The following is a 14,934-nucleotide window of genomic DNA, read 5'->3' as shown; positions in this document are numbered from 1 at the left end:
GCTAAATCGGGTCGTTTAGGTCAGCCTGCATAGATAATCATCAAGAGGTAGTTTCACTCTAGCCTGTGTTGTTATTCACTCAAATCCTTTAATCTCTGAAATCCTCTTTTGTAATCAGTGGTTAAACTAATGTTGTTGACTTTTTTTGTATTTTTCATTAAGGGTGAGAAATGGGAAATGATGGAAGCCGCTGTGAGGCTGAAAACCTCCTACTTTTTATGTTTTTGGACCAGATTGCAGCTTTTTTTAACGGGCATTTCGTTTGTCGTATCTTTATTAAATCCTAAAGCTACTAGGATCTAATTTTTAAAAATGTTTTTTAAACAGAGCTATTGATGTAGAATGTATATTTGTGCAGAAACGAGGGCTGTGCGACCGGACTCAAATATGAATTCTCCGGTTTTTCGCTCCAAATCCAATTTTTGATCTTGATCCGTTTTCTCTCTTTCCTAAGAATTTATTTAAATCAATCATTTTCTAAGTTGTATGATGGAGTATTGATGCCAAGTTACTATTTTTTTTTTTTGTTTGTTTATGAGAATGCAGGCATATTATCAGAATAAATATGCAGGTCTACTAGAAAAATATATTAAAATTATGAGCAAAAAATTCTTAATGAAAAATTTGGATAGTCTTCGAATGATTTTCTTCAAAATACAGGAGTTTTTGCCATCATTTCATAGAGTTGCTACTAATAACATTGATGCTTATATATTAAAAGATGAATTATTACTTTATCTGTAAAACTGACACCAAAGTATAACTTCACAAGATCCTCATTCTAATGTTTTGTTATAAAATTACTACTTTATTCTCCTAATATTATGACTTTATTATGGTGTTATGACTTGTAATTAAATAAAAAATACTAGCTTCATCTTTTATATGTGGTTGTGGAGTTGGCCTGAATTCAAAATCCAGATAAAAAGAAGTTGTAAAACAAAATGGCCGATATCACACTGAACTATGGAAACACATGGAATGCATTGATGAAAAAAGATCCAGATTTCTAAAAGATTTAATCTTTGATTCGATTAATCGCCCAATCTTTGCATAAATTATGTAATCCCTCCCAACAGAATCACAAAATATCAGAATATTAAGATCAATTCTGTCCAACATTGTTAAAATTTTTAATAAATTTGAAGGAAAATGCTGAAAGTTGGTTGACTTTCAGGATTTAAAAAATGATCTGAAAACAGTTATTTTTCAAATTACACTTTGAGATTAACTGCCAAAAACACAAAGTCATAAAAGACTATAGAGAAAACCAGAAGCAACCATTTTGATGAGTGACATCATTGATACACGTCAGACATGTTGGTCAGCGTTTCTTTCACATAACGGACCTTACTGGCTCTTCTTCTGCACAAACCGACGGATGATCCGTTTCTCTCAGCAGGCTGATGGAGCCTCCCTCCAAGAAGGAGATGCTTCCCCTCATGAGGCGGCCAGACGAGTGGAAGGACCCGTGGCGACGGTCCAAATCTCCCAGGAGACGGGCCGCCATGGGCTCCCCGCCCCGAGGTCGCCGCCGCCATCGCCCCTCAGGCTCCTCCGTCTCTCTGTCCAACTCATCCAGGTAGGAACTCATCGAGTCTCATTTAGTTCATCGAGAAAGGCATGTGACATCTAAATAGACAGGAGGAGGACTACAGGGCAGGGCATTCTGGGTAAAAACAACCAAAATAAACATGCTAGGTTAGTTGGCGCTAGCAGGAGAAATTTCTCATGATCAGAAAAGAGAAATCCTACAATTGCTGAAATCTTACGCTTTTGTGAAAAAGGAAGTTGTGCTCAGTGTCTTTAGAGGTTTTCATGTTGTTTCCTTCAGTGGTTCTTGATGCAGCGCCCCCACAGGCGAGGAGGGGAACAGATTGCTTCATTTAACACAGTGAGAAAGAGAAGCTGGAAATGTAACAAATGTTGCAACTTTGGTCCCAAATCAGATACATTTACTCAATTACAATCTAATTAATTGAGTAATCAGATTCTCAATTACAATCAGATACACCGAAACAATTTAGCATCCAGCAAAACATTTTCAGGCCTAATCAGAAAATATTGTCATGGTTTTATTTTTAGTGTTTATGAGACGTTTTGGAGGGGATTCCAGCTTGACAAGTTAAAACATTTCAGTTTGCCACTATATAATTAGCCATCTGAAGCTGCGGTTTCATCAGAAGTCTTTCCAATTTTCCCTTCCCTCTTCCAAAGTACCCATACTGCGCCCAGGGGAAAGTTAAAGGAAGATGTCTTCAGGTCAGTTTCCCTAAACAGCCCAAGTCTATAAAAAGCATCAGGCGTTTTACTCTGATGCTTTTATGTACTAGTGATAGTGTAATTTCTACCCAAACAGTCAGAACTGTTGTACTTGCTGAACAGGATTTATAGGCATTTACCTGCTCAAGATGGCGTCTGAAGAACTAATGATTTTCTCCCCAGCTAAACTTGAAAGCCGCATTTTCAGGGGACTGAAATTGAAGTTTTCTTTATTCAAACAATAGACGCTGTGTGACGTTCTCGCAGAACAGGTTTTCCTCCTGAGGAATGGTGTCAACGCTGCCCCTGTAGAGAAAACAATATTTCAACAGAGTAAACATGAAAGCAATGTTTCTGCTCCTGGTTTCCGCTTACTGATGAAGTTACTGCTCATCTGTTCTTGTTCTGTGGAAGAAAAACAAAGAAAACTGAAGAACGTTGGCCATAAAGCAATAAAAGCCGTGCACCGCAGTGAGCGTGAATCCCACCAACGGTACATTGCTTCATTCAAATATAATTATATGGTAGCTTAAAGCTAATGAGGAAGCAGATGAGGAGAAATTCATTCAACACCTAGCAATTAAGATATATAAAATTTTCCCCGGGAATTCTTTAAAGTGGTTGAAAAGTTATAGTTTTTTGTTGCATAGCAACAGTTTAATGATTTAAAGCTGTATGGAAACTTCCAATATCAGTTATTTTACCAGAAAGTGAAAGCATGTTTAGACTTTGTTTGTTTAAATGCACATAAGCACAACTTGTATGACTTTGCTATTATTTTTGGCCTTTATTCAACATGCAGCATGTCAAAAACTCCTCTTGGGTTGTTGATCTTGCTTAGAAACATGAATTGTTGTTAATAATAGAAAACAAAAGACTCTGGATTTAGTGAGATTGAGGTTCATTACCTGACCGGATTAATCATTAAATATATAAATTCATATATTTATTTTTAAAGCATGGAAATCTTCAGTTTGTCTGACTCTTATTAGCTTGTGATGTTTTTAGTAAGAATTTACCAGAATGTTGCCAATTACATTTAGCTCAAATATATGCAGATGATGCATTCGTCTAAAAACGAGCTGCACCACACTGGACAGATTAATTGTAATTAATCAATTATTCAAATAATAATAATCCACTAATTCAGTAATTGAATAATCGTTAACTGGAGTACGTCAAGTCAAGAAAGAACACTTGCTTAAAGAACAATACAGACAGAGACGTAATTAAGCCAAAACTGTGCAAAATATACATACATTTTGCATTTAAGATAAAAAAAACAAACAACTTTATCTGCAAATATGTTTGACCCGAAACTCCTAGAGGCATCGATATACCTTCAACTGGTTGAAATTCTCCTTTTTTAGTAAATTAACCAGCTAATCCAGAAATGAATCACCAGATCAGCCCTATTCTACTGATGTTGAGCTTTTCATGTTGGAATAATTTTTATTAGCTGCAGATGCATCCTTTGCCACTAATGTCCAAGCAGACGCTAAAGGAATGCTCTGTTGATGCGTCTTAGACAAAAGAAATCTTTATTTTCTGTTTTAAAAAAAGGAATTTGAATGCGTATTTGCATTTATTAATTCTGTACAAAATAGGCTTAAGTGATGAAAATCTGCACAATGTGCCAGTTTTATGATTATTCATCAGAATAATCGATTACTAAATTATTAGCTGCAGCACTAGTGTAAAATTAATAACTGAGTTTAGACTAAATCTCACTTAGATTTTAAAGGGAACGTATTATGCAAATTTCACATTTTGCACGTTTTGTACTTCCGTGTGGGTTTCTACCACAGACCCCACACATGCTGGACACAGACTGCTCAGACTTTTACTTACAGGTCAGTGCTGCAGAGCGATGTTTGAAAAACAGACACCGTTTGTTCCCTCAGGCTGTCTATGTGATAAACACGCACCAGATCAATTTCATGCATTCTTGCACTAATTCAACCTTCCTCTTTTGTTAAAACTCTGTATGTACACATGGCTTTTGGAAAATATGCCGTAGGAAATAATTCACAGCACTTCACTTTTTCCACAGCCTTATTCCTTATTCCAAATTCAGTGTTTCCACCGGGTAGTTAATTAAATGAGCTCCCATTACTGTTGGTAGTAAAAGGTAAACATAATTTGACTTGGTAGTAAAATATTCATCATCCCTTCAATATATTTTGACTTTTTTTTTATTGATGATGACTTTTTGTTTTAAGTTCATTTAACTATAAAATCTGTGTAAACATTGATAGTCGATTGGTTCCGGTGTAAGATCTGCTGTTGAGACCAGAGTCATTCAGTCTCACCTTGACTCAATGACCAGAAATTCAGAGATTGGCTGAAAGCCGGTCTTGGGGAATCAATGAGAAGCGTTTTATAAAGTGCTTTGAAAAAAAAGTCTATAAATTTGACCTGAAACGGTGTGATGGCGATCAAATCACACCAAGCATCCACCATTTACCAGCAGCGCTGAACTAAGACAAACAAATATTATATTGGGGTATGAACGTATGAAAACGATTATTTATCGAACAATATTTATAAATTATTTCTTGTAACCTAAAATAATATTTATATTAATAATAATTTCCTATTTCTACAATTAAACCTTTTATATGTTGCTTCTGAATACTAGCATTCATTTACTTTCCTTTGTTGCCTAGTGTACCTAAAACGCCTCATTCCTAAAGTATAAGCAGAATTTCATTTACACTTTATTTAATTTTGAAGATTTAGAAGACATTAGTGAGTCTAAATCTATTTTTATTGCACAAACTAACTCAGGATTAAGATTATTCACTGAGTTTATCAGCCAGATTTAATGCAGTTGTCGTTTTGCACACTTCCACTTCAATGAACCACAACATGTAGTTCACACTGTGTGACTACTAGACTGGTATCAAAATGCTTCTAATAGCAGCCTTGGTGTGAGAGGTATCATCCCATATGTGTAGTATTAATTCACCATCTGTCCTGTACTTTCACTCAGAGGTATGAAGCTAATTAGCTTTGCTAATCCGTAAAAGGTTTAAACTGTCAAAGTGAAAATAAACTGTCCAGCTTTGGAGAATTAGAATGAGTTTTTACTTCTGCCTCACACAGATTGCTGTTCATGAGTTGCAGGAAGGACCAGACTGCTCACAAGTCTTTGTTTTCTATTTTATTTCATCTTAGATCTTCGTCTCGCTCTTCGTCCTACACGGGCTCCGGCTCGTCCCGCTCCCGCAGCCGCTCCTCTTCCTACAGCTCCTACTCCAGCCACTCCTCCCAGCACAGCTCCTTCAGCGGCAGCCGCTCCAGGTGCGCAGTCCCGCTCCCGTTCAACCTGCACAGATGTTTTGGATTTAGAAAAATGTCGTGACTCTCGTACTGCCTTTTAGATCCCGATCCTTTTCCTCGTCCCCCTCACCGAGCCCAGCTCCACCGAGGATGGCCAAGAACAAACCGGAGCCTCCGCCTGTGGCTGCTAAGGGGTAAAGCTTCAGGACCTGAAATGGCTTTAACAGAGCTAAAACATCCGATCTCACTCAAATGGATCCCAATAATGGGGATAATTAGTGGAAATTGCAGCCAAAATGATTGAACCTGACACCATAACTCAGTACTGCTTGTTGAGTTACGATACACAAACGGATAGGAAAAGACTAAAAGCAGGGTGTCTGCTTCCTTAAAAAGTCTTAATTTTGTGCATCTGATATTAAGGCCTTAAAATGTTTTAAATTAATTTCACACCATGTAAATTGACCTTAAATACATTACTCACAGGCCTTAAATGTTCTATCTTTTGTATATTCTACATTTCTTTTTCTTGCGGGACTTATCTGTCAGGCAGAAGTTTGAGTTGTACTCGGACATCTTCATTTATAGTTAAGGCTCCAGGTAATTCATTGCTAACATATCCTTGCTAGCCAGCTAACTAGCTTTTTTTGCATCTATCATAGGTAAGTGAAAATTTATTACCAGTTGGCTAGCTGAAGTTTGTACATTCTGTGGAGATATAGGTCTGAAATTCCATTAAAATTGGTTTTGAAAAGTTTTTAAATTTGCGTTGAAACCTGAAGAAACTCTGAAAAGTAAATTCTTAAATCAGATTAAATGTTGGCAATTACAGGGTGTCTGCACATCCTTAAAACCTTAAATGTATCTAAAATTAAGGAAGGCCCTAAAATATCTTAGTCATTACTAAAAAGTTGTAATATATTTATATGTATTTCTGCATTACCGGCAGTAAGTCAGGCTTGTTTCCGGTGAGAGTTGGATTTTGCCAAGGCTGCCCTTTGTCACCGATTCTGTTCATTACCTTCATGGACAGAATTTCTAGGCGCAGCCGAGGTGTTGAGGGGATCCGTCTTGGTGGCCTTAGGATCGCATCTTTGCTTTTTGCAGATGATGTGGTCCTGTTGGCTTCACCGGAACGTGATCTGCAGCTCTCGCTGGAGCGGTTCGAGGAAGTTTGTACATTTGTGTGATGATACAGGTTTTAAATTTCACTCATGGTCTTTTAAAGTTCTTCAAAAGTCTTAAACTTCAGTTGGTGAAACTCAAATGAAAAGTAAACATTAAATCAGATTAATTACAGGATGTCTGCACATCCTTAAAGTCTGTCTAAAATTAAGGCCTTGAAAAATCTTAAATGTCAAATAACTTTTTTAAAAAGTTAGTTGGTATTAAATATGTTAATCACAGGTCTTAAATTTTATTACTTTTGATAGGAAGTCTATATTTCTGTGGAAGTGTAGGTCTTAAATTCGGTTCATCGTGGTCTGGAAAAGGTCTTAAAAAGTTTTTTAAATGTGTCTTAGAGAAACCCGAGTTAAGAAAATGGAGCCTTTTATGAAATCTGTTCATACTAATTTTATAGTTGTATATATTTTTACACATTTTCTCTTCATAAATGCTTGGATGTGTTTCGGTTTCCCTCCCCAAGCATGCCACCAAAGCCGGGTGCTGCCCCGCCTCCGCGGAGAGAAAAGCCTCCCCAGAAGAAGGCTCCGACCCCCCCTCAGCCCGGCGGGCCGCCCAGCAGGCCCCCCAAACCGCCAACAGAGGGAGGCAAGCCTCCTGCCAACCCCAGGGAGGCGAGCGGCGCATCGGAAGGGCCAGGAGACGGGCCGCCTCCTCCACGGGAACCCGGGAGACCCCCGAACCCGAGGGAGGGCAGGCAGAGGGAGCGGCAGCAGCAGCAGCATCCTCCCCGCAGGTACGGCTTCTGCTTTACTTTGACTACGTGGCTGACAGCACAACAGAAAAAAATATGGAAAATTATTTTCCAGATCACTGGTAGTTAAACGTTGACCCTCACTTTGATGAGTGTGTGCATAATGTTTATGAGTGCTGGGTATTTGGAGTAGGATAGAAATTTTCTTCCCACTGTGGGGAAATTCAGGTGTGCCAGCATCAAGTTACAGGTAAACAGAAAAGCAGCAGCAGATTACGTGCAGGGAATTTATTTAAAGACAGGCATGAAAAACAGAAGGAACGTAGCAGGAAGATTTCAAACTCAAAAACACTTTATTGATCCCAATCAGTCAAGTTTATTTGTGAAGGAAATTTCAGCTCAAAGTGCTTTACATCATAAAAACACAAAAAATACACCAAACAGTCAACAACTGAGAAAAACAGCAAAATGTTTTTTTTTTAATGTTTCATTTATAATGCTTCAAAAGTAACTCTATTAACAGCTGGGGTTTTAGTCCAGATTTAAAGGATCTCAGTGTTTCGGCTGTTTTGCAGTTTTCTGTCAGTTTGTTCCAGATTTGTGGTGCATAGAAGCTGAATGCTGCTTCTCCATGTTTGGTTCTGGTTCTGGGGATGCAGAGCAGAACCAGAAGACCTGAGAGGTCGGAAAGGTTGCTATGACAACAGCAGCAGATCTTTAGTGTATCGTGGTGCTAAACCGTTCAGTGATTTATAAACTAACAGTATTTTGAAGTCTGTTCTCTGAGCTACAGGAAGCCAGCGCAGGGGCTTTGGAATCGGCATGATGTGCTTTATCCTCCTGGTTTTAGTCAGAACACCAGCAGCAGCGTTCTGGATCAGCTGCAGCTGGAGGTTTGGCACTGCTGCAGTAATCGCTGCAACTGAAAATAAACACATGGACTAATCGTAGAAATGTTCTTCAGGTGATAGAAGACTTGACTTTGTAACTGTCTTTATGTGGCTCTGAAGGTTCAGGTCACTGATGAGTAATCTAAATGAATGAATAAGTAAACGAGTTTGTTGGTAGTTGTTGTAAAGTCCTAACCACTGCTGGTAGGAAGGATCTTTGATTACGCTCCTTTGTGCACCTGGGATGCTTTTACATTAATCACCGTTCCCTTAACCCTTTCAAGACGAGGTCTAAATGGCCATCGCAGTCTCTCTTCTCAGTGCGTCAGCGCTCGCTATGAAGCCATGTAGCGATCGCTAGCAAAACTGCTACTACCCCTGCACACACCACGAACTCTAACTAACACACTTAGAGTCTAAAAAACCCATCGAAACACTCTGAGTAAAATCCACAGCATCACTGCGCCCTAGTCTCTTGCCGTATCCAAATCCCGCCCCTCGTCTCTCTCCGCGTGTCTCCGTTCTACCTAGCAACAGACCGCCAACATATTTTCATTGGTTGTTACGAAATGTGGTACATTTAGACCCCACAAAATAAGGCGGAAATGATCGATCATATTTCTGGCTTTATTTTGAAGTAAATAACCACAAAACCAATATAAAAACACCACTTTTATAAAGTTTGATGTCCGTACTGTCCAACAGAGTCGAAATGAAAACTCGGTATGCGTCCGTGTTATTACGAAGCCTTATTAATGCGTCACATGCCTTTACTCCCCGTGGCGGGCAGCGACTGCACGGGGTTAAGGTGTGTGAAGCGGCTAAAGCACAGGAGAAAATACCAGATTGTGTTTCTCTTGACTGTAACGTGACGCCTCCCCTTTGTTAGCGTAGTCAGTCATTAACTCCACCTTTATGTGCAAACATTTTACAAAGGCCTGCAACACTGGCTCCAGTTTTCCCACATGGAATGTCAACAAAGTCGAGATCTGCATTTATTCTAACATGTAGCAATCCAAAAAGTCCCAGCAGAAAAGAAAACAGGGATTTTTTTTTTTTACGTGTTCAAGCCAGTTGGAGTTTTTACATGGATTTAGTTTCAAAAACGTATTTGCATGTTGACCCCCGCAGCTTCTGCACAGATTAAACACTCGTTCCTGCTACGTAATTTAAATCAAACTGTAGATTTCGTCAGTGTGGCAACATTATTTTTGCATTATTCTTTCACCCAGAGACATGTTGCCCACATGTCTCCTCTAGCCTCTTTGTTTCCTTTTTCCCTTTTATATATGCAAGATGCTCTGCTTCCTTTCAAATTTCCCAATCCGTTAAAGTTTTTAAATCAATTTTTCCCCCCCATTTCCGTTTGATTCAAACATGTTAATTATCCCAGATTACAACTTTATTAGTTCCTCAATTGCAACTACCCAAAAAAGTTCTTATTGCTGAGTAGAAACCAGGGGTGCACTGATTTATCGCAGCAGATTTTCGGATCAGACTGCACTTACATGTGAAGCCGATCTCATCTTATCTACATCAGTAAATGTAGATAAGATGGAGGACGGCGTCCTCTTCTGCTCTCCCTTTAGAGCAGGGGTGTCAAACTCCAGTCCTGAAGGGTCGCTGTCCTGCAGTTTTTAGATGTGCCACAGGTACAAAACACCTGAATCAAATTGCTTAATTACCTCCTCTTTGTGTAGATATGTTCTCCAGAGCCTTGCTAATGACCTAATTGTTCTATTCAGGTGTGGTGCAGCAGAGGCACATCTAAAAGTTGCAGGACACCAGCCCTGATATAAGCTATCTAAAACAATACTAAACTGAATGTTGTTAGAAAACTGGACTAACTCTTTGGAACACGTTAGGGCAGGGGTGTCAAGCTCCAGTCCTCGAGGGCCGTTGTCCTGCAACTTTTAGATGTGCCTCTGCTGCACCACACCTGAATAGAACAATTAGGTCATTAGCAAGGCTCTGGAGAACTTACCTACACAAGAAGGAGGTAATTAAGCCATTTGATTCAGGTGTTTTGTACCTGTGGCACATCTAAAAACTGCAGGACAGCGGCCCTTCAGGACTGGAGTTTGACACCCCGGCTTTAGAGAGCTTTGGCTGGCAGACCAGCCCACCAGGTCATGGCTGCACGTTTGCTGCTGCCAACTCTGCAACTTTCTTGCTATTTTTTAGCGACATTTCAAACAATATCTGTCAATTTTTCAACCATTTTTAAAGATCGGTAATCTGCGATCGGCTAGAAAACTGCAATCAGTGCACCGCTGGTAGAGATGCCCTGATCCATTATTGATATTAGATCTGTAATGGTTCTGATATGGGGAAAAAATGCAGATTGGTTATTGGTTGTAACGTTCCCCATCCATAAGTCTAACTCTGTGCTCTGAGCGACATCACACTTTACTTTTTATTTTGTTATGTTTTGAAATCCTAACTGCACTTTCTGAATCATTTGTTGCCGTTTATTTTTTTTACATATTTGACCTATTTATCAGTTTCAGTTTTATTACTTAACATTGTTGCATGTTTAATCCTAATTGCACTGACTGAGCATATTTGACCAAGTTCCAGCTGTTATGAATGGGGCAGAAATTTCAGTCTTACCTGCCAAAGACATGCAGTCAGTGAGGTGAGAGGTAGTTGGGTGAGTCCCTTCTTGTTTTGTGGAAGTGCGATGAAAGTATTTATTCAACCTTTTGTTTTTGGCACGGACCGTATTATGAGAAGACGGGCAGGAATGCAGTTTCCACGGTCGGGGTGCGCGCTGCGTTTTTGTTTGGCTTCACGTGTGCGTGTGAGAAGAAGTATCTGTCTCAGCATCTGCAGAACTGACACTGCCTTGTTTTGCATAGCAGCGCTCCAGCACACAGTGGCAACTGCATGTTTGTACTTTTTGGGGAAAGACCTGAGAGTGGGCATGTGGGCGAGACGGCGTGGGTGCAGTAACTTCAGTGATTGTGTGATCGGAGTTTCGTGGTGCAGAGCGGAAGAGAGAAGCAAAGGGGGAAAGGAGAACAGACGCGGTGTGTGTGTGTTCGCTTTCATGTTTGTTTGTTTGTTTGTTTGTTTGTGGGCGAGTGTGTGTAGGTGGTCCAGGTGGAAACTATCCTGGAAAACTAGTCGCTGCATCTGTTGGTCGTTATTTCTCTCAAATACTTCCCTCCAATGAACAAAAGCAGATTGTTCACCTGTTTCTTAAACCATTATTTTATCAGTAATTATCCTATAAAACAAAAGATATCTGCTCCGCTCCAGAGGAAACATCCCTGGAGCCTCTTGCCACCACCGTTTAGTGATGAGTGGAGCAAAATGGCCTTATGGTGTCATAAAGGTGCAAACACGCCTCTGAACAGGTGCAGTAAAACTAAAGCAGCAGTGAAGCACAGCTTGTTGTCTGTGATGAAGTGATTCCTCATGTGTGGGAGTAAGTGGGAGCAGGAGCTTGAATATTCAAATCGGCTTGTTTGGGATGCAGCAGATCGGTGGGAAAACCGGGAGCAGAACGCAGGAAAATCAGGTCGTGTGGGGGCGAGTGGGTTTGCTTCATCACAATGAAGCTTCTCCAGGGAACCTCTGAACTACAGGCTGCATGACGGGCCTCTTCATAAACCTGTCAGTTAATGATTGACTGAAACAGCCAATCAATCAATCAATCAATCAATCATATGGTAAATTAAGACGAGCTCAATCATTTTTTGGTTTTCTCTTTTCTATCTTTCTACCAAAAATTGTAAACATTTTGTTGGTAAAAACTTCATTTTATTTGTTGTTTCTGTTTGATTTTTTTTATTTTGGATTTTTAAAATGTCTTCCAGTTCTAGAGAGAAATCCAGATTTCTACAACTGAGATAGACTCAGTTGTTTCCACAATCTCCTGCTCCAAGTCCTGCTGCTGCTGATAATGTGATTCTGATGTGTTAAAACATCAAATATTTCTATTGATTATTATCTGCAGAACTTGAGTACATTTGTGGTTACAGTTAGTATGGAAGAGAAGCAGGAAAGTACTTCAGTACATCATCAACACAAGATGTGATTGAAGTTGTTGTTGGTGTGAGCAAAACTGAAAAAAGGTGTGCGAGAACTCAGATCCCTGAGGAACACCTCACTGAAATGTATGGAAGAAAACAACCAAAATCTTTACGCGCTTAGTTTTCTTGGTTAATTTTAAAGCCAAACAATTTGGTGTTTTATTGTTTCAAAGGCAAACAGTTAAACTGGTTGTTATTCTCTGAAGCCTCAAAAGTATCTAATATTTTAGCTTGATAAGTATTAAAGAGCAGTGTTAGCATCTGCTAATTACTGCAGTTCTTTAGCTTCAGCAGGCAAAATACTGTGATAGTGTAGTTAGCATTAGCATCTGTTAAACACTGTGAAATTATAGCACTTTAGCATTAGCTTCCTCTAAATACCATAATAGCAAAGAGTTGGACTTTGGTAATTTTCTCAAAATTATAGATTTTTTTTTTTTTGATACTTGGAAAATTAAGAGCCATGGTTGATATCCTTCTGCTAATGCGCTAATAGTGGAGCTAATTGGCGGTTTGGCTAACTTTTAGCGCACTTAGCTTCCCCTAAAGAATTTTTTTTAGATGCATTTTAAAGCAATAATTCACTTCGTTGTTTTGTAAACTTTGATTACTAATCAACAGCTGATTTCCTTTAGGGGCATAAAACTGAAATGGGCTGTAAACATTTGCCTGCCGCACTTTTCAGATTTTTATTTGTAAATGGGGCTGGGGGGGGGGGAAAGTTTAAGACATCTTTCCTTCGTATTCACAATGATGCACAACTTTGTGTTGGCGTAAAGATAACAAGATGAATATTTTTTGACAGTCCAGCGTCTGAGAAGCAGCGTCTTTTGTTTTTCCCAGGAGGAATGTTAGCGGGAGCGTCAGCGGCAGCAGTTACACGGCTACCAGCTCCAGATCGTCGTCCAACTCCGTCTCAGGCTCGGCCTCTCGCTCCGGGTCCAGGAAGTCCAGGTACGCCGCCCAGAACCGTATCATTACGGATGACTGTTCAATGGTGATACATTGATGACGTCACACCGCATTCAGCACGATGACCTCATTTATTCACCAGAACACAATGAAGCACAATGAACAAGCAGGAATTACGAAATCTGAGCTGTTCCAGCAGGAACCAGGAGTTTGACTTGCAAAAACCTTTACATATAATATGCAAATTATCCGCTAATGACTAAACTTAAATGTTTATCTAGGCAGAATAATCTTGCTTGAGTTGGGCAGAGAACCCAAAAATTATACTGGAGTAAGAGAAGCACTACTTCAACATATTTTTACCCAAGTAAAAGTAAAAGGAAGTATTTGGTTAAAAGTTAACTCAAATACTGAGTAACTGATCAAATTAGCAATCAGTTAAAATTTAAAAAATTACATAATCAGACAGACCAAAATAGAGTTAAGTGGAAATTTTGGTATTTTAAGAATGAAAACAGCAATTCATAATAAAAAAATAACAAAATCAGACAAAAGGAAAAGAAATTCAAATCAATTTCTTCCCATAAAACTTTAATAAAACCTGCAGCTGTGTGTGTGTGTNGTGTGTGTGTGTGTGTGTGTGTGTGTGTGTGTGTGTGTGTGTGTGTGTGTGTGTGTGTGTGTGTGTGTGTGTGTGTGTGTGTGTGTCTGTCTGGTGAATTTGTGGCTAAAACATGTTTGTTTTTCATTTAGTGGGTAGAAAATCCATAAATTTTACTCAAGTATGAGCAGAGATACCTGATAACAAAATTACCAAAGTAAAAGTAAGAAGTACGGCGTAGTAAAAATGTGATTTTTTTTTTTTGTGTGTTACTACTGAACTCTAGAGTTTTTCCTCTAAATAGTGAAAGTTAAACATGCGGTGATCATTATGTCACTCTCCTCGTGTGTTTTTTTTTTCTCTTTCATGTGCCGTTGCTGGAATTTCTCCAGGAAATCCAGGTGAGTCGGATCAGCTTGGTATCGGCAGGTGTGGTCGCCATGGACGCGCATCACAGCTTGTCTCCCCTTTCAGGTCGCTGAGCGTGAGCAGCGTGTCCTCGGTGTCGTCGGCCTCGTCCAGCAGCAGCTCGGTGCGCAGCGCCGACTCGGACGACATGTACGCCGACCTGGCCAGTCCGGTTTCCTCTGCCAGTTCTCACTCGCCCACGCCAAATCACCCACGCAGAGAGAGAGGGCCCCCGCGGGACCGGTCCCCACCGGCCCGGGACAAGATCAGGGGTTGGTGTCACGCGCAGCAGCAGCAGCAGTTTTACACTTTCACTGAAATCTCTTTATTCAGAAGCAGGTCCGTCGTAATGAATCAGTTGATGATGGATTACAACAACCTCAATCATTTTTTACTCGCTTAATTCTGTTCGGTTAAATATTAGGCAAGAAAAGTTTGTGCTTTTATCGTGTCAAAGGCAAACAGTTAGACTTTGGTAATATATCTGTAAAGCATCAAAAGTAATATCTCAGCTGTATATGTATTTATTAAAGAGCAGTAGTGGGCACACTTTGTTGGTATCGCACTGTAGCATTAGCTTTATCTAAATACCGTAGTAAAGCTTTAGCATGAAGCTATATAGCTTCATCTAAATACCATAGTAGTGTTGTAGCATTA

At 39.7% G+C, this 14,934-nt stretch overlaps 1 protein-coding gene and 1 long non-coding RNA gene across 7 annotated transcripts in view; one reads left to right on the top strand and one right to left on the bottom strand.

Moving 5' to 3' along the window:
- The window catches only part of zc3h18 (zinc finger CCCH-type containing 18), a 46,264-nt gene that overhangs the window by 23,205 nt on the left and 8,125 nt on the right, over window positions 1-14,934 (top strand). For 5 of the 6 annotated variants that reach the window (XM_017305424.1, XM_017305420.1, XM_008412555.2 and 2 more), the window contains exons 10-16: window positions 1,400-1,582; window positions 5,443-5,568; window positions 5,649-5,741; window positions 7,196-7,468; window positions 13,200-13,310; window positions 14,262-14,270; window positions 14,344-14,549. In XM_017305424.1, coding sequence (XP_017160913.1) covers window positions 1,400-1,582; window positions 5,443-5,568; window positions 5,649-5,741; window positions 7,196-7,468; window positions 13,200-13,310; window positions 14,262-14,270; window positions 14,344-14,549 — 1,001 coding nt within the window. The remainder of the gene's footprint in view (window positions 1-1,399; window positions 1,583-5,442; window positions 5,569-5,648; window positions 5,742-7,195; window positions 7,469-13,199; window positions 13,311-14,261; window positions 14,271-14,343; window positions 14,550-14,934) is intronic. The other variant, XM_017305423.1, reaches the window with a different exon arrangement.
- Window positions 1,583-2,852, bottom strand: LOC103466745 (uncharacterized). The gene is made up of 3 exons (XR_533979.1): window positions 2,638-2,852; window positions 2,403-2,568; window positions 1,583-1,669 (listed from the first exon to the last, which is right to left on the bottom strand). It is a non-coding gene; the product is annotated as an uncharacterized LOC103466745 (long non-coding RNA).

The sequence above is a fragment of the Poecilia reticulata genome, linkage group LG6 (assembly GCF_000633615.1).
Source record: "Poecilia reticulata strain Guanapo linkage group LG6, Guppy_female_1.0+MT, whole genome shotgun sequence".
Classification (NCBI taxonomy): domain Eukaryota; kingdom Metazoa; phylum Chordata; class Actinopteri; order Cyprinodontiformes; family Poeciliidae; genus Poecilia; species Poecilia reticulata.
The sequence above is the reverse complement of the archived record's forward strand: the minus strand, read 5'-3'. Positions and strand labels throughout refer to the sequence as shown.